General features: G+C 39.7%; 1 protein-coding gene across 2 annotated transcripts in view; it reads right to left on the minus strand.

The window, feature by feature from the left end:
* Positions 1-6,604, minus strand: part of PDLIM3 (PDZ and LIM domain 3) — a 30,505-nt gene extending 23,901 nt beyond the window's left edge. Inside the window, exon 1 of one of the 2 annotated variants that reach the window (XM_047855944.1) lies at positions 6,379-6,604. In XM_047855944.1, coding sequence (XP_047711900.1) covers positions 6,379-6,471 — 93 coding nt within the window. In that variant the 5' untranslated portion in view covers positions 6,472-6,604. The remainder of the gene's footprint in view (positions 1-6,378) is intronic. The other variant, XM_047855942.1, reaches the window with a different exon arrangement.
* Between the last annotated feature and the right edge of the window lie 13,266 nt (positions 6,605-19,870).

A 19,870-nucleotide genomic window follows, 5' to 3' on the forward strand; every position in this document is an offset into this window, starting at 1 on the left:
CCCTCCCCCATCATTCTCCACCATTACATTTTATTCACTTCCTTCCTGAAGACAATTTGTATTTTAATGTTTGTTTATTTACTTGTGTATTGTCTTGGCAACCAGACTGGAAGTTCTTGAGAATATCTATAGTAGCATGTATATTTCTAATACATTGCAGTGTATATTCCAGTGTTTAGAATTAATGGATAATTAAAAATGAATGAAGTGGATATTTAAATAAGCTCATGGAACAAAAAGACCTACTCTCTACAGAACCAAAGATTATAGCTATTAATGTCAACCCATCATTGTTACATCTGCAAATTTCCACTGTTTAGAGCAGAAGAATGCATAGGACTTGACTTAAACCTCTAGCTGCTCCAGGAATAAACTAGGTTGTTCTTAATATTTTACTTGAGGATAGTCATTCATTCATTTTTTTTCTCTATTTACTTAATCTAGCTATCAATTCTGTTTAACACTGTTGCTCTGAGGGATATCCAAGTTTCATCTAAATGAATGAAATTGCTGAGGTAATAAATTCTCATACTTTGAGATCTTCAGTCTCATCACTAAAATATTTGTTGTACTCACTTCAGTTCTGTGATCATGTCACTATAGTGATTGTCATCATTTTCTGATAGGAACAGTTAATAGAAGCTTGGTGAAGACAATGGGGATTATTAGATCTCAGCCTTTGGGAGACATTTCATAGCTGTTTTCCACTTGGAAATTCTCCCAGACCCAGAACTGTTAGAAGAATAAAAGTTTCCATCCCTAGTGTGACTTGCAGGGATAAAAATAATATTAAACTTTTAATTTTCTCTAGCTATACTTTGTCAAAATCAGTACTATCTATTTTTAAACTCCTAAGACCAGAAGTCTTTTCTTTGAGTTAAAACATGTTAGAACCTGGGGTTCTTGCTTGTCATAAAGACTCCCATCATACCCTAAATGCCTGGAATCACAAATCATGCACTCTAGGAGAGGAACGAGGGAATTTGTGTTTCAACAAATGCCTCGGGTGATTTCCATTCTTCATATCAATGTATTGTTTGGGTCCATTTGGAAAAAAAACGAATTTAAATCACAGGTAAAGCATCTATAATATTCTACTTACTGCAGGAGACAGGAGGGAAGCACAAGATATGGCCGTGGTGACACGTTTATGTTAAGAATAAAAATGATTAAAATAGTTATGAACAAGGCAAGTATATACTAAAGGGCTGTGCTGTGGGGTATGAGTCAAAATAGTGAGAGAGCCCATTGTTCAGTTGTTCTCTGTTGCCTACAAATAAACTCCAGTGCCCTACCTGGCATCTAAAGCCCTCTGGTGCCTGGCTGTAATCTACATTTCTAGGGCCATACCTCAGACCAATCACATCAGAACCTCTATACATAGCGCCTGGGCATGAGTATTTTCACAAGTTATCTGGGTGAATCTACTGTGCAGCCGGGGTTGAGAACTATTATTGGTATCGTATTACTGAGAACTATTATCTCACTGAATTCTCAAGACACTCTTTTAAGATGAGAAAACTGATGCTCTCAGAGTAGAAGAAGCTTGCTTAGGGTCACACATCCTGTGAAAATCTGTAATTCCTGGTAGGTCTAACTCTGTAGCTCAAGTTCTCTCACCATCCTACAAGGCCCCTCCTGCAGGCAGTCTTTGCCCTGACTCCTCCTACCCTTGGCCATGCTTTTCGCATGGAATCCTGGACAGGCTGTGTCATAGAATCCTGGACAGGCTGTGGTATGTATGTATATGTCCCTTCTCCTATTCGAGCGTCTCAGGGGCGTAGAAACCCATTACATTATAACTGTATCCCCCACAGTGCCTTCCACATACAGTACATTCTGCAATTAATACATATTTGTGGGATATTTGTGCAATTAATAGATATTTCTGCAATTAATAGATAATTAATAATGAATGTTATGAACATATGAACCAGCACTTCCGTGCAGACATGTCTTTGGTAGAATAAAATTCAACAGGTTTTCCCATTGACCTTCCTACTGCACTTGAAATCCTGGTAAAGGATTGCATTCAACTGTAAACATTTCTTTCTAACAACTCAAATTTCAAACATAGTTTATGTTGGAGTAACATACTTTTCTATGTTCAAGCCTGCAAAACTTAAGAATATAGTAACATTTTCTATATTGGTACCCACGTCCATATAGTGTTCTCAGTTAGCCGTGATCTTGGCCGGACTGTACTCTGAATAGGAAGGAGGGAGGAGGAGGGGGAGGGAGAGGCATTGAGTGGGAAAGGACATACCAGCCTCAGATGTATACAATAATTTTACATCTCATACACAAAAGAAACTTGTACTTTATTCCAAATTGGACCATTTGTGCAAACAAACCATCTGTAACTTGGCTGTGATAGCAGATCCACCTTCTGGGTGGTCCAAACATTTAAAAAAAGAAAGAGACTCCTTAGAATCTTCTTGCCAGAAAAAGAAAAGCTGCTCACTTAGAGATGTGAGCCTCAGATTTATTCTGTGAAATGCAGAGGCCAGTAATGTATGGTGTTTGCAGTAACAACCCTTCCACATACACAACGGAAATTCATATTGCACCTGGTATAGCACACCTATTGCCTACAAACTATTTTCCTACAAATTGTGCATATCACAACCCACTGCTAATTTTTTGTCAAGAATGCCTGGAGTTTGGTTTACCTTACTTCTGATGTCTTTTATGATACAAATCAACCCGGCTGACTAATTGGATTGCCAATGATTTCTGGAGTGGGGACCCTTTGCCCTACCTAATTCTGTGAATTGTAGTATCAATTGCTAGAGAGAGTTACATTGGTAACCCCCTGCCCCAACTCTAGTGGAGTAGAGGCCCACTGTCTAGGGGCATTTGCATTTGCAGAGTGCGGAGCAAGGAGGGAAGGCCATAGCTTGCTGCAAGACAAAAGCCGATTTGACTTGAGGCACGTGTCTCATTTATAGGAATTTTGGTGGTATTAAGTTTAGGCATTGGTTTCTCAATTCTTTGCATACTCAAGAACTTATCTCACACAGACAGAACAATTAACAGTAAAGCAATTCTCACTTATCTTTATTGTAGAATATTTTGAGCATACAATCTGCACCTATTGTGATAATAATAGTTACATAAAAAGCGAACAATTGAAACAATCATTCATATCATGTCTATATTCCGTGCTCAGCACTGAGTGGCCCCTAAATTTTAGAAGTTCCTGCCTTCGGGGAGCATGCAACTTGTGGGATACAGATGTACTGAAACATCTGTGGCACAAAGCATGATATAAAGGAGAGGTTGTAGGGCAAAAGCTATGGTAATCAAATGGATGAAATGCTTGTTATTACAAGAATACTATGGGAGTGGTATTTGATTGGGTTTCCATAGGCACAGAGGACAGTGGGGTAGAGTGAGGAGGAGAAATCTGGAGAAAAATGATGGGTGTAGATGTGGTAGAGAAATCTACGTCGTCCAGGGCAGTGACACAAATGCCGGTCAACCTATGCAGGGCGAGGAGGAAAGGGAGAGAGAAGGAAGAGAGAGGGAGGAAATGAAGTTGGAAACTTGAGTTGGGAAGAGGGCGGAGGCCGGGAATGTGAGCAAAGACCACACATTTTATTCTCTCTAAACTGGTGTAGCCATTGAAGGATTTTTAAGAAGGGGGAAGAGAGAAGCCCTCCCCAAGGCAGCTGGTAGGAAGATACAGAGTGAGTCTGGGAGGGGAGACAAAGAGCTCGGTGTGAGGTCATGGAAGCTTGAAGAGGGACAGTGGTGGAAAAAAAGGGACATGGTAGATGTTAAAGATTGGGAACCAGTGGGACCAGGCAATGAAGCGGATGGCGCAAAACACCTGTTGGCAAAGATCTGCACAACAAGCAAGATTCTTCTTAAATGTGTGGACTTCAGAATGCAGGCTTTGGAGGCAGGCAGGGCTAGTGTCAAGTTCCCTCCACTTGTGATCGTCAGCAGGTTAATGAAATTCTTGAAGCTGCATTCTCTCATGTGCAAAAAGGTATCACTACTACTTCTCTTACAGGATTATTATGAGATTTAAGTGAGTTAGTGCATATAAAGGGCTAAGGAGCATGCCCAGGAAGCAAAGGAGTGCACTAACACACATACAATCGTACCAATACCTGTCCGTATAATACAAAAATGATACAAGCAATAGAATTTTACTGTGGTTTTTTTTTTTTTTTGAGATCTTTATTTATTTTTGAGGGGGAGGGGAGCAACAGAGAGAGAAGGAGACACAGGATCCAAACCGGGCTCTAGGCTCTGAGCTGTCAGCACAGAGCCTGATGAGGGGATGTGAGTTCATGACCTGAGCCGAAGTCGGATGCTCAACTGACTGAGCCACCCAGGCACCCCGAATTTTACTGTTTAATTAGAACACTGATAATTCGTTTTGTGTAATACCTTTTAGTGTTGTTACAAGTGATTTTTACTGTTCTTATAATTTTAATGGAAATATTCTCAGGTGTTCACGATGGCAAAAAATTTCAAGTGAATATATTTTCATTTACTCAATATGAATCTGTCATGTGCATGGTTTGGGGAGCACTTGGAATACAGAATAGCTGAATTTTACCTGCTATTCTTGAATTAAATTAATTGAAGAGAAAAGGCAGAGTCAAATGAAATAATCATTTATGGTCACACATTGTTATTGAGCCACGTGAAAATGAGTGATACAAATTAGTAATGAATCAAAAATTCAAGTACGAATTGGCTTCCCAAATAATAATTGTCATGTCAACTACATTTGCCAATAGCTCCTGTAGTCCAGTGGCAAAATATAAGTACTGCTTTAAAATAAACGTTATTTATAATGTCAACAATGCAAAATTTCAAACATAAGATTAATCATATTGATGTGTTACTTAGTAATAGCAAGATAATTCTTTTATAAATCACTTAAAAGATTTTGGTGACGAAATTATTTCTTTAGTGTTTACTATGAGTTATCCTTTGTTAAGATTCAAGAGCTTATTTCCTTTCATCTAAACAAATGAAAACTGCTTCAGAAAGTTTAAAAATATTTCTTAGTAGAGATAATGGAAACCGTTTTGGTTGGTAAATCCATAAAAGGCATTCATTGCTTGGCCCAGATCACTGAACCATTTTCTGCTTAATTTACTTAGGAACTTTTTTGGAGGTATGTTAAGTTTTCATGTCTCATACAAAAACACATGTCAGATGTGTTTATATGTTTTCAAACAATGTAAAACAAAGCTTGAAATGTTCCATGGTATGCGTATGTATATATGTATGGTACATGTTGTGAGATATTTTAAAAAGACATTGGTTCCCCAAACTCATAGATATATAAGTAAAGCAGAATTTAAAAGGTATTACCTTGTTTAAAACTCTATAGGAGTAAGTCAGATTATAAAGTATACGTTTATAAAATACACTATAAGCAGTAAAGAAGAAAACATAAGAAGAGTATAATATTCTGAAAGTTTATGCTTTTTGATTATGTTTAATATACCTTATATTGGTAACTGAAGTAATAATTTTCTATTAAGACAGACACTTGTGTTAGAAAAAAAATCAACTAGACAAATCACTTATTTACTGACAGGGCAGAAATCCCCAAATTTCCTTTCTCTTTCTTTCTTTTTTTTTTTTCAAATTAGACAATACTCCAGGGAATATTAAGTAAGGAAAGCTGGGCTCTGATAATAAAGTATTATTTTCAGAGTTACTAGGCTGAATATGACTTTCCATCAGGTAAACTAAACTATCTGACGGGTTTTCTTTGTAGTTTGAGTTATAAGGTGATGATTCCTAAGCCAAATTCCCAGCTTTGGAAAATATTTATTCAAAATGCCTGGAAACCTAGGAAAACACATTCATAATATTTTCCCCCGTCTGGGCTGATATGAGCGGTTCCAACTTGGCCGACCCAGGTTGTGCCCTGCGATCAGCGCTGTGCCGAAGTTTTCATCCGTAGGAGAAAAGCGCTCAGGTGCGCGTTTGGCTCTGAGGAACCACCGCCAATGTCAGTCATCCCTCCCTCCTTCCTGGGACCTCATTTCTTTTGTTGCTGAAAGGAAACGGGGGTTCGAGAGCAGAAGCCCCCACGCCCCCACCCCTCGCAGCCTAGCCTTCTCGGAGCCCAGGGGAATCACGCTGTCAGTTCACCTCTCCTGGAAAGTTGCTGGGGACCGAGAGGATGCAGAGACCAGGAGCGGACTTTGTAAATTCTCCTGAGTTGCCCTGCATCCTCCCACCTGCTTTGCCAAGTTGCTGCCGCCCCTCGAACTGTGAGCCCGAAGCGGAGGACCCACACCCAGCACACCCGGGGCTTGCTGGCCACTCTCCGCTCCTGGGCAACCCGCCGCACGCCAGCCCCCGACTCGCAGCGAAAGAACCGAAAACACCTACCCTGGTGATGACCAAAGGCTGGTTGAAGTCTATGCCCCCCGAGAGTCTGAAGCCCCAGGGCGCGGGGCCCGGAAGAACCACGTTCTGGGGCATGGTGCTCTTAGCGTGGTGGCCTTGGCTCCCAGGGACCGGGGCGCAGCGAGGGGTGGCCCTGCCCGCGGCAAGTGTCCCCGAGCAGGACAGCCACTCCGCTCCCCAGAAAGTGCCCTCGCCCCGATTGCGGCCGGGGAGCTTTATCCCCGCTCCCGAGTGACGTCACTGGCCTACCCGCGTCCCCACCCCCTCCCACCAAGGAGAGCTCCAACTTTGGAAGAAAGAGACGCGCCAGACCCGCGGGAGTTTACAGACGCGCACCGGCTGGGTGCAGCCTCCCAGACCACTCTGGCCGGCGCTGGAGGAGGCTTCCAACCTCCAGTGGTCTCTTAAAGTAACACCTGTCCTCCTGTTTATCTTCGACGCGGAGCTCAGCAGCGCGCTTCATTCGGAGTTAAACGCACTTAAAGCACAGCTTCTATGCTTCCAGTGAAAGTGAAACAAAAGCTTCATAAATGCAGTTAGTTGTTTAGCAATTTTGAGTGCGCTAATATTTACTTATTAGCTGTGTGACCTTGGTTAAGTTACCTAACGTCCTTAAGTCTCAGTTTCTTCATCTGTAAAATAGGAGTCATAATTGTACTTCTCTCAAGTTATCTTGAGAATTAAATAAGCTATTTCTGCCTAATGGCTGGCACAGCATCAATAATTATTAAGCATTTCTGCAATTAAGTACACATAGTCACATTTATTGATGGGTATATATGATATACATTAACATATATACACATATATTCAAAACCTATTTTTTAAAACAAAGAAATATACAAGTGAAAATGTCATGCAAACATACTCAGTCCAGTGAGCGTTTAAAAGTATATGTGAGCACCTGGGTGGCTCAGTCAGTTAAGCCCCCTACCTCGGCTCAAGTCATGATTTCATGGTTCATGGGATCGATCCCTCTGTAGGGCTCTGTGCTCACAGTGCAGACTGCCCTTTCCCACTCGCTCTCGAAAATAAATATTTAAGAGTATACACGAGAAGATGATTCATCACTATACTGAAAATATAGTTTAATTTTGACTGGAGCAGTTGTCAACTCCCTCAAATGAGGTCTCTACACTTATTTTTTGACACACGTAGGAGGTGAGTATAATAGAAACCTAGGAATTGAGAGTGTCCTGTGTGGGCTTTGCAGCCAGAGTGAGGGTGCTGAGTGGAGTGCCATGGATCAAGAGGATCCCCAAGCCAGATGAAACTGCATGGAGGAAAAGTGGGGACAAACCTTCATGGAATATCACCAGGGTTCAGGTGCTGTAGTGATTGCTGTACTGACGTGCCCTTACTTCGTCCTCAGGCCGAATCCATTAGAATGTTCTTATAATTCCTTTTCTTTTTTTTTAGGTAAGAAAATTTCTTAGAAGTTGAGTAACTTGTGTAAGATCACAAACCCAGGTCCGCCTGCCACCGTTGTCTGCCTGGTGTAGATGTCAAGGCCAGGAGAGTCTGGGGAGGGTCCAGGCATAGTTTCCTTCCTCAGTGTGGAATTGAGTGTTTCTGGCGTTAGAACCCAGGATGTTCCCATTCACAAGGCAGGCGAGAGGGAGGAGGGCAGACAAGTATGAAATGCTTTAAAAACGTGAGAATGAGGATCCGGGACTTCATGCCCAATATGATAGGGCCATAATCAGTCCTGGAGACCAGAGCAGTACCTTACCTTTAATAGAGTAGTTTCTTTGGAAGTGGTTTGAAGACTGACTGATAACGAAGAGATTCAGGAAGCTATAAGCCAAGTATAGCAGCCTGGGGATAGTGTAAACCACAAAACCAGCATTGGCACTACTCTGCCCACTGTGGTGAATTATATAAAAGTCCCAGGGGAGGGGCGCCTGGATGGCTCAGTCGGTTAAGCATCAACTTCGGCTCTGGTCATGATCTCACGGTTTTGAGTTCAAGTCCCACGTTGGGCTCTGTGCTGACAGCTCAGAGCCTGGAGCCTGCTCTGGATTCTATGTCTCCTCTCTCGCACTCTGTCTCTCTCAAAAATAAATAAACATTAAAAAAAAAAAAAAGTCCCAGGAGATAGGTGTTTTCTGGTCTCAAACATTTTCCAGGGCCCCACCTATATTGGGTTAGACGGGAAATAAGCATCATATATTCTTGTTGATTTTGCTGGTTCGGGCTGGCTATGTTGTTGCAAATCACATTTCCTCTGTCAGTCACTGATTGTGTCTGCATGGTACGCCCACACAGCCAGCAGTGAATTCAGAAAGAAAAAAATCACACAAGATATTTGGCATAGTGTAATTGTAATAACCAATTATTTATACCTCACCTGCTGAGTTGGCTTATATAACCAGTTGATTATACGCTTTTTGCTTTCTGCCTTTTTACATGTCATTTTGGCATCATTTAGATATAAGCAACATCTGTACGACATCAATATAATACTTCATTAGTTCTTAAGGCCGATAAAATGTGAAGCAGGGACATGAAATGGGCAGTTTTTCTCTATCCTACTGTTTACTGAGGTCAGTGAGGAAGTGTTCAGAGGTGACTGTCAGAGTAGGGCTGAGAACAGCTGTGAGGGACAATTCTAAGGAAGAAGAAGTGGCCTGACCCTAATCACTCCTAGAGGTTTCTGCTTTTGGTTGGGTCCTATTCTAAGAAAAGTGCTTTCTGGATGACCCTTTCATAATTTTCTTTTTGTATCTCCCTTCTTAAAGGATTATGATAGTAGAGATAAAAACAGAAGGACCAATTGGAAAAAAAAATTATGATAAACTATTTATGGTTCTGTTAAATATGACTTTTGTGATTATTGTTATAAACCATGTTTAGAGAGTCCTTTAACATTTTCTTTTTAGAAAAGGGTCAGTAAAGGGGTACCTGAGTGGTTCAGTTGGTTAAGCATCCGACTCTTGATTTCGACTCAGGTCTGATCTCACAGTTCATGAGATCGAGCCCCTCATCAGACTCTGTGCTATCAGATTGTCTTTCTTGGGATTCTCTCTCTCCCTCTTTCTCTCTGCCCCTTCCTCACTTGTGCATGTGCTCTCTCTCTCGCTCTCTCTCAAAATAAGTAAACTTAAAAAAAGAGAGAAAGTAGGTAAAATTGTTCATTCTCCTCTTACATAACTGGAAAACTCTTCTGTTGGTAAAAAAAATTATCTCTTCTTTTTAAATTCTCAAACCTATAATTTTAACCTAGAACTCTCATCTATTTTCTGATCTTGTTTTTCTAACCACTTAATGGTACATATACAATCCAACCTGTTCAAACCCAAATCCATCATTTTCTTTACTCACCTTAAGCTGGTTTCCTCGTTCCTATGCCTCCCAATTTCCTCATTTCTGTTCATTTGTCTACTATTGTAAATGGTTTGTAGGATAGATGCTGTAAATTTTGCCTCTTCTTTATTTCCTATATGTCAAATGTCACTGTGTATTGTGGTTTTATTCAGTCACTCATTTGTTCATTTAACAAGCATTCACTGGGCATCTATGACATGCCAGGCACTGGGAATACAATGATAAACAAGGTCCACTTTCTGTCCTCTAGGAGCCACTAATAAACAAGGGAGCCTGGAGATGTGAAATGTGATCGCATTATGTGATGAGTGCCGAGTCAGCATTCTATACACTGATGAAAAATGAGGTAATCAAGTCTTCTTGGGGAAGGTGTCAAGGAGTGTTACCAGAAGAAGGGATATTAGGGCTGGATTTTGAAGGGTAAATAAGAATTTTCTAGGTGACTGGGAATTGAAAGGGGACAAGGAAGGAGGACATTTAAAGTAGAAAAAAAAAACGTGTATAGGATGTGCAGTGGCAGGGAGGCAAGAAACAGATGGGCAAGTAATTTGGTGTGGATAGATATTAGCACACTGGGTAGGAACAGGAGACAAGGGACATGGTAGTCAGGGACTATATCGAGGGATGTTGTCTGTTACACGAACATTTTGATTTTATCTTATCAGCAACCTTTGAAGAGTTTTAAGCAACATGTATAATAATCATATTTGCATTTTACAAGCATTATTTTGGGCGTTGGGAGGATGAATCACAGTTGTAAGGGATAGGAAACAGGGAGTCGGTTTAAAACTTACAGAAGAAGATGTTGATTTGGGCAGTGGGGGGTGGAGACGAATGGGGAAGTTAGAGGAATCATTTAGAAGGATAATTGACACAGTCTGAGGACAGATCTCACATGGGGAATCAGTGGGGTTAGGAGATTGGATGGTTCCGAGACTTCTTCATTTGGGTATTATGTGGATGTTGAAATTATTAACAAGGAGGAAATATATAGGAAGTACAGTAAGATATTTTTGTTTTAATGAGGCTGTGGCAGATTAAAGCACAGTTTTGGTAATGCTGAATTTGAAATACCTATAGAATATCTGCTGTATAGTGTACTGGGTATAAAACTAAAATTTGGAGCCAGACTGCCTGAATTATATCCTTGCTGCATGATCTTAGGCAGATTATTTAACATCTTTATTAAAATGATGACAATCATAGTACTTGCCTCCTAGAGTTATTGTAAGGATTATATGAGTTAACAAGTATAAAATGCTTACAAGTGTTCCTGTCACATGTTAAATGCATATCATCATTTGCTATTATTAGGTTTTTACAAGGTTATGTATTGATTGGTTGATGAAAATGTTGTGACCAGAAGCTCATAGGAACCTAACCTTGTATCTCCCCTAGGAACAATGGTTCAGTATTTGCTGCCAGTATTTGGTGTTTTTGGCAGCTTTATAGAACATAACTAATGGGAATAATGAGAACTGACTATATTTAATATAGAAATATGGTGTGTATCATGTCGCAGAGGTAGTCATGTGCAGTAAGCACATCTCTGATGATAAATAATTAAGGACATTCCACAGTATCCCCAGCTCACCTAAATTCCCAACTTCAGCCTTTGGAACCCAGGGTGAAGAGATTAATGCATTTAACCTTTTATCTCTTTAATTTGTATTTTGTCCTGATTGCTGGGAAGTTTAGGCACATGTCGGGTCTCTAACACTTGTTTCATTTAATTTTTTTTTTAACTTAAAAAAAAAAAAACACCCAAAGCTATTTCATCTGTTCTCCCTTACCTCCCCACTCCCTGCCTCTGGCAATCACCAAATTGAGTTGGATTTTCTTTTTTCTTTTCTTTTCTCCTTTCTTTTTTCTTTTCTTTTTCTTTTTCTTTTCTTTTCTTTTCTTTTCTTTTCTTTTCTTTTCTTTCCTTTTCTTTCTTTCTTTCTTTCTTTCTTTCTTTCTTTCTTTCTTTCAGTTCCACATATAAGAGAGATCATATGGTATTTGTGTTTCTCTGACTTATTTCACTTAGCATAATGCTCTTAAGGTCCATCCATTTTGTCACAAATGGCAAGGTTTCATTATTTTTTATGGCTTAATAATATTACACACACACACACATCACACATCACAATTTCTTTTATTCATTCATCCATCGATGGACACTTAGATTGTTTCCATCTCATGGCTCTGGTAAATAAGGCTGCAGTGAACATGGAGGTACAGATATCTTTTCAAAGTAGCATTTTTGTTTTCTTCAGATAAATAGCCAGACATGGAATTTCTAGATCATAAGGTAGTTCTATTTTCAATTTTTTGAGGAACCTACACACTTAAGAGTTGGACCAATTTACATTCCACCAACAGTGTGCAAAGGTTTCCTTTTCTCCACAATTTCACCAACACTTGTTATTTCTTGTCCTTTTGATGTTACCCATTCTGAATGGTGTGAGGTGATATTTCACTGTGGTTTTGAATTGTAATTCCCAGGTGGTTATTGATGTTTAGCATCTTTTCATAGAACTGTTGACCATCTATCTATATGTCTTCTTTTAAAAAAATGTCCTTTCAGATCTGCCCACTTTTAATTTGATTACTTGTTTTTTTTTTTTTTTACCATTGAGTTGTATGAATTCTTCATATGTTTTGGATATTAGCTTCTTTTTTATATGTTTATTTATTTATTTTTAGAGAGAGAGACTGTGTGTGTGTGTGTGTGTGTGTGTGTGTGTGTGTGTGTGAGGGAGGGACAGAGGGAAAGAATCCCAAGCAGACTCTGTGCTGTCAGCATGAAGCCTACTGTGGGGCTCAATCCCAGGAACTGTAAGATCATGACCTGAGCTGAAATCAAGAGTTGGATGCTTAACTGACTGAGCCACCCAGGTGCTCCTGGACATTAGCTTCTTATCAGATATATAATTTGCAGTTATTTTCTCCCATTCAGTAGCCTGCCTTTTCATTTTGCTAATAGTTTCCTTTGCTGTGCAGAAGTTTTTTTGGTTTGATGTAGTCCCACTTGTTTATTTTTGCTTTTGTTGCTTTGCCTTTGGTTAAAGCATCATTGCCAAGATCCATGTCAAGGAGCTTACTGCCTATATTTTCTTCCAGGAGTTTTATGGTTTCAGGTCTTGTGTTCAAGCATTTAATCCACTTGGAGTTAATTTTTGTATATGGTTTAAGGTAGTGGTCCAGTTTTTTTCTTTTACATGTCACTGTCTGGGTTTCTCAGCACCATTTATTGAAGAAAGTGTCCTTTCCTCATTGTATATTCTTGGCTCTTATGTTGTACGCCAATTGGCCATACATATATGGGTTTATCTCTGGACTGTATTGTGTTCCAATGATCTATGTGCTTGTTTCTTTTGCCAACACCATAGTGTTTTTTAATTTTTTTAAATGTTTTTATTTATTTTTGAGACAGAGACAGAGCATGAGCAGGGAAGGGGCAGAGAGAGAGGGAGACACAGAATCTGAAGCAGGTTCCAGGCTCTGAGCTGTCAGCATAGAGCCCAAAGCAGGGCTAGAACTCACGGACTGTGAGATCATGACCTGAGCTGAAGTCGGATGCCCAACCGACTGAGCCACCCAGGCGCCCCAACACCATACTGTTTTAATTATGATAGCTTTGTAATACAGTTTGAAATCAAGGAATATGATGCCTCTTACTTTGTTCTCCTTTCTCTCAAGATTGCTTTGGCTATTCCGGGTCTTTTATGGTTCCATACCAATTTAAAATTTGTTTATTCTATTTCTGTGAAAAATACCATTGGAATTGTGATAGAGATTTCATTGAATCTCTAGATTGTTTTGGGTGGTATGGACATTTAAAAAGTATTAATTCTTCTAATCCACAAGCATGGAATATCTTCCCATCTATTTGTGTCTTCTTCAGTTTCTTTTATTATTGTCTTGTGGCTTTCAATATGCAGGTCTTTCACTTCCTTTGTTACATTTATTCCTAAGTATTACTTCTTTTTGATGTGATTGTAAATGGGATTATTTTCTTAATTTCTCTTTCTGATCGTTCAAATTATTAGTATAAAGAAATACAGCAGATTTTTGTATATTGATTTTGTATCCTGTAACAACTGAATTCGCTTATTACTTTGAACAGTTTTTTGATGGAGTCTTTTAGGTTTTCTATGTGTAATATATATCATGTGCAAATAGTGACAGTTTTACTTCTTCATTTGCTATTATTAGTAGTGATGATAGTACAATACACAATTGATATATAAATATAGAGCAATTGGATATAAAAGTCTAGAGATCTGGGCTTGAGATAAATATTTTAGAGCTATGTAGCTATGAATGCTAGAGTTTTTAAAAAAATGGTTGCAAATATTTTTGACATTCCTCATTTAAAAAAAAATTTTTTAATGTTTATTTATTTTTGAGAGACAGAGAGAGACAGAGAGCGAACAGGGGAGGAACAGAGAGAGAGGGAGACACAGAATCCGAAGCGGGCTCCAGGCTCTGAGCTGTCAGCACAGAGCCCAGTGTGGGGCTTGAACCCACAAACCATGAGATCATGACCTGAGCCGAAGTCAGTTGCTTAACTGACTGAGCCACCCAGGTGCCCCTGACATTCTTCATTTTGAGAGGTGGAGTTTATATCCCATCCATTTGAACTTGTACAGATGTATAACTCTTAGATTACCAACAAAATATGGTGGAAATGACAGTGTGCCTTCTGAGGCTAGGTCAGGAAAGGTGATTTAACTGCTGTCTTATTGATTCTAACATTTGGGACCGACACCTTCAGCTGCCATGTGAAAGCTCTGAGGTGCCATGCTGTGAGGAAGGCCAAGCTACATGGAGAGGTCACATGTTGGTGCTATTGTTGATAGTCCCAGACCAGGCACCAGACAAGTGAGTTAAGATTCCATCTTCCAAAATGGATAAATTTTTAGAAACAATCTTCCAAAACTGAACTAGGAAGAAATAGAAACTCTGAGAAGACCAATTACTAGTAATGAAATTGAATCAGTCATCAAAAACTACCAAAAAATAAAAGTCCAGGTCCAGATGTATTCACAGAGTTAATACATATTCTCCTCAAACTATTCCAAAAAATGGAATAGGAAGGAAAGCTTCCAAATACATTCTACAAGGCCAGCATTACCCTGATACCAAAACCAGACCAAGGCACCATGAAAAAAGAAAACTACAGGCCAATATCCTTGAATATAGATGCAAAAATACATAATATTAGCAAACTGTATTCAACAATAAATCAACAAGATCGTTTACCACAATCAAGCAGGATTTATTCTGGAAATGCAAGGATGGTTGAATATTCATAGATCATCCAATGTAATATACCATTTAAAAATAAAGGCTAAAAATCATGTGATTATCTCAATAGATGTGGAAAAAACATTTGACAAAATTCAATATCCATTCATGATAAAAAACAAAACTAAACTCTCAACCAAGTGGGCTTAGAGTGGGCTCAACATAATACAGTCTAGCTATGAAAAACCCACAGCTAACATCATCCCTAATGCAGAAAAGCTGAGAGCTTTTCCCCTAAGGTAAGGAACAAGACAAGGATGTCCACTCTCACCACTCTATTGAACATAGTACTGGAAGTCCTAGCCACAGCAATAAGATAAGAAAAAGAAAGAAGAGACATATATAATGATAAAGAAGAAGTTAAACTGTCACTATTTTCAGATGACTGTGACACTATACATACAAAACCTAAAGACTCCATCAAAAATCTGTTAGAACTAATAAGCAAATTCAGTAAATTTGCAGGATACAAAATAATACCCAGCAATTTGTAGCATTTCTTTTTTCAATTAATTAACATTTATTCATATTTGAGAGACAGAGAGAGACAGAGTGTGAGTGGGGGAGGGGCAGAGAGAGAGGGAGACACAGAATCTGAAGCTGGCTCCAAGCTCTGAGCTGTCATCACAGAGCCCAATGTGGGGCTCAAACTCACTGACCGCGAGACCTGAGGTGAAGTTGGACACTTAACTGACTGAGCCATGTGCCCCAATTTTGTAGCGTTTCTATACACTAATAACAAAGTAGCAGAAAGAGAAATTTAAAAAGAAATTCCATTTCCAAGCCTCCAGAAGTAGGACATGTGAAAAGACCTGTACTCTGAAAACCATAAAGCAATGATGAAAAAAATTGAAGATGACACAAACAAATGGAAACATATTCCATGCTCATGGATTGGAAGAATTCATGTCGTTAAAATGTCCATACTGCCAAAACAACCTAAAGATTCAATACAATCCCTGTCAAAACACCAACAGCATTTTTCACAGAACTATAACAAATGATACTAAAATTTGTATGGAACCACAGAGACCCTGAGGAAGAAAAACAAAACTGGAGTCATCACAGTTCCAGATTTCAAGATATACTACAAAGCTGTGGTAATCAAAACAGTATGGTACTGGGACAAAAACAGACACATAGAACAATAGAACCAAGTACACAGCCCAGAAATAAACCCATATTTAAATGGTCAGTTGACCTATGACAAAGGAGGCAAGAATGTACAACTGGGAAAAGACAGTGTCTTTAAAAAAATTTTTTTTAAATGTTTATTCATTTTTGAGAGAGCGAGAGTGAGAAAGAGAGAGAGAGCAGAGCATGAGCAGGGGAGGGGCAGAGACAGAGGGAGACACAGAACACGAAGCAGGCTCCAGGTTCTGAGCTGTCAGCACAGAACCTGATGTGGGGCTTGAACCCACAGATTGTGAGATCATGACCTGAGCTGAAGATAGCCCCTTAACCAACTGAGCCACCCAGGCACCCCAAGACAGTCTCTTCAATAAGTGGTGCTGGGAAAACTGGACAGCTATGTGAAAAGAATGAAATTGGATCACTTCTTAAAAAAAATTATTTATATATTTTGAAAGAGAGAAGGAGAAGCAGGCTCTGCACTGTCAGCAAAGAGCCCAATGTGGGGCTCGAACTCATGAACCATGAGATCATGACCTGAGATGAAATCAAGAGTCTGTCACTTAACCAACTGGGAGCCACTCAGGTGGCCCCAAAATTGGATTACTTTCTAACACCATACACAAAAATAGACTCAAAATGGACTAAAGACCTAAATGTGAGATCTGAAACCATAAATATCCTACAAGAGAGCACAGGCAGTAATTTCTCTAACATGGCCATAGCAACATTTTTCTAGATATGTCTCCTAAGGCAAAGGAAGCAACAGCCAAAATAAACTATTGAGACTACATCAAACCAAAAAGCTTCTGCACAGCAAAGGAAACCATCAACAAAACAAAAAGGCAACCTATTGAATGGGAGAAGATATTTGCAAATGATATATCTGTTAAGGGGTTAATATGTAAGTAATGCATGCAACTAAACACCAAAAAAACCCCCCATAAATAATTTGATTAAAAAAATGAGCAGAAGACCTGAATAGACGTTTTTCCAAAGTAGACATACAGAGGGCCAACCGACACATGAAAAGATGCTCAACATCACTCATCGTCAGGGAAATTCAAGTCAAAAACCACAAAGAGATATTACCTCACCCCTGTCAGAATGGCTAAAATAAAAAGGACAAGAAATAAAATGCTGGTGAGGATGTGGAGAAAAAGGAACTTTCATATCCTATTGGTAGGAATGTAAACTGATATAGCTACTGCGGAAACAGTATGGGGGCTCCTCAAAAAAAAAAAATAAATAAATAAAATAAAAACAGAAATACCATATAACCCAATAATGTCACTACTAGATATTTACCCAGAGAAAACAAAAACACCAGTTTGAAGAGATATGTGTTCCCTATGTTTATTGTGGTGTTATTTATAATAGCCAAGATACGGAGGTCACCTGAGTGTCCGCTGATAGACAAACAGATAATGAAGAAATGGTGTGTGTGTGTGACATCACACATGCACACCCACACAATGGAGTATTAGGCAGCCATAAAAAGGATGAGATCGTGTCATTGGTGACAACACGGATGGACCTAGAAGATAGTGAAATAAAAGGATAGACTGGATAAGACACTGTGTGTGTTCACACTGTGAAAAAAATCACTGTGTGATTTCACTATGCAGAATCTAAAAAACAAATGAATAGATGAGCAAACAAAAAGCAAAATCAGACCTACAAATATAGAAAATGAATTGCTGGCCGCCAGAGGGGAGAGAGGGAGGAAGGACAGAATGGATGAAGGGGAGTGGTAAATACAGGCTTCCAGTTACGGAATGGCTAAATCACGGGAGTAAAAGGCATGGCCTAAGGAATATCGTCAATGATTTTGCAAGTGAGGTTTCAGGACAGATGGTAGCTAGACTTGCGGCGAGCTCAGCATCAGGAGTAGAGAAGTTGAATCACTGTGTTGTATACCTGAAACTAAGGTAACATTGTGTGTCAACTATGCTCACATTTAGAAAAGATTTTTAAAAGAGGATTCCTCCTTCCAGCCGCCAGCTTCTGTGTCACCCCCAGCCTCCAAGTCCTCCCAGCTCAGGCTGTAGACATTGTGGAACAGAGAGGAGTCATCCTCACTTGTACACTTTCCAAATTGTTGGCCACAGATTCTGTGATAAATAATAAACGATACAATTATTAACATTAATAATAAAAATTAATAAATAATGCATGATAATAAAATGGTTATTTTAAGCTTCTAAACTTTAGGATAATTTGTTACACGGCGATAGTAACTGATACGGGGTGAAATCACCCAAGGAAATTAGGTGTGTGAAGCAATGCAAAGACGATTAGTGATTAAACTCTGAGGAACAGCAGAAACAGCAGCAATGAAGGGGCAGGAGTAGGAAAAAGTGGTTTTGCTCTTTAAAGCATTTAAAGAAAACCACTTAAAAGTGCCATGGAAGATACACGAGGAGAAGAATTCAAGGAGAAGACAGCTATCACTGGGAGGTGGAGTGAAAGTTGCCATGGTGAGCGCTGATAGATCTGGTGGTTGTGATGCTCCAGATTATCGGAGCAGGAGCAGAAATGGTGAGACAGAAGCAGACTGAGTGGCTTGAAGAATAACGGGAAGAGTGATGAATACAGACCCTCTCGTCAAGGAATTGTTAAATAAAAGGAACGGGGAGACCTGGGTGGTCAGCTGGGGGGATGCAGTCCAAGAGAAAGACCTTTAAAAAAAAAAAAAAAAGGAAAGCTTAGTGATGTTTGCTGAAGTTAGAGGGAAGAAGATTTGGAAGAACCGAGAGGAATGTCAATCGGGGGATTGACACTGGAGGTCTAAGTCTTGAAGAGGACAGACCCCTTTTTTTCTGAGAGTAGACGGGGCTCCCATAAATTGAGGTCTTCATTTAGAATTCTGCCTGAGTGTTTCAGGCACTCAGTGACTTCACCTCGACTGTGGCAAGTGTTCTGAGATTGCTTCCTTGCCAAAACTCTCTCCCGTTCTTTCCACCTCACAGACTACTGTCGGATTGAAATACTGTCGCTGTCTTGGTTAGGAACCTGCAACAGCACTTTATTATCCCTAGGACAGAGGCCAGTTCTGCTACTGAAGGGCTTTAGGGGCCTTTTATCGTGTGACATGTGCGTGGTTGTATCAGATTTGGTTTCCTCATCACACAGCGGTCACTGCAGAGCCAGGCGAGTGGACTCTGACTCCACTTCCCGTCTTGGTTCCTACATTTCACTGTTTTTCCTTTCTTTTTCTTCCTTCCTTTCTTCCCTCTCTTCCTTCCCTACCTCTCTTCCTTTATGCTTGTCGTTAAAGAAAGAATATGTCTTTGTTTAAATCTGAGATTACCTTAGTCAGTGGTTCTGAATTTTGATGAGCGTTAAAAGAGCCTAGGTGCTTATTAGAAATGCAAATCTGGGCTCCACTCACAAGAGATTTGAATTCTGTTTCTGGAGTCAAGTCCATTGTGGGTGGTGTCTGGACCACACGTTTAGAAAAAGTAATTAACTACTATGTCTTTATATGTGCTGTTCTTCCTTTCTGGAATGTTCTCTCTTCTGTATCCCATCCCACTCTCTTTTCACATTTTCTGGGAAGACATGATTGACCACCTGCATCTGTATCAAAGTTTCTTTTTACTTAGTTCTTATTTCTGGTCGATATATCCCAATTTCAAACTTAGCTCTTCTCCGGTTTAACCGAGCACCAGACGGCGTGATGGCTGCTGGGGTCACACGAAGCAACGGAACGTGG

This window comes from Prionailurus viverrinus, chromosome B1 (genome assembly GCF_022837055.1).
Source record: "Prionailurus viverrinus isolate Anna chromosome B1, UM_Priviv_1.0, whole genome shotgun sequence".
Taxonomy (NCBI): Eukaryota; Metazoa; Chordata; class Mammalia; order Carnivora; family Felidae; genus Prionailurus; species Prionailurus viverrinus.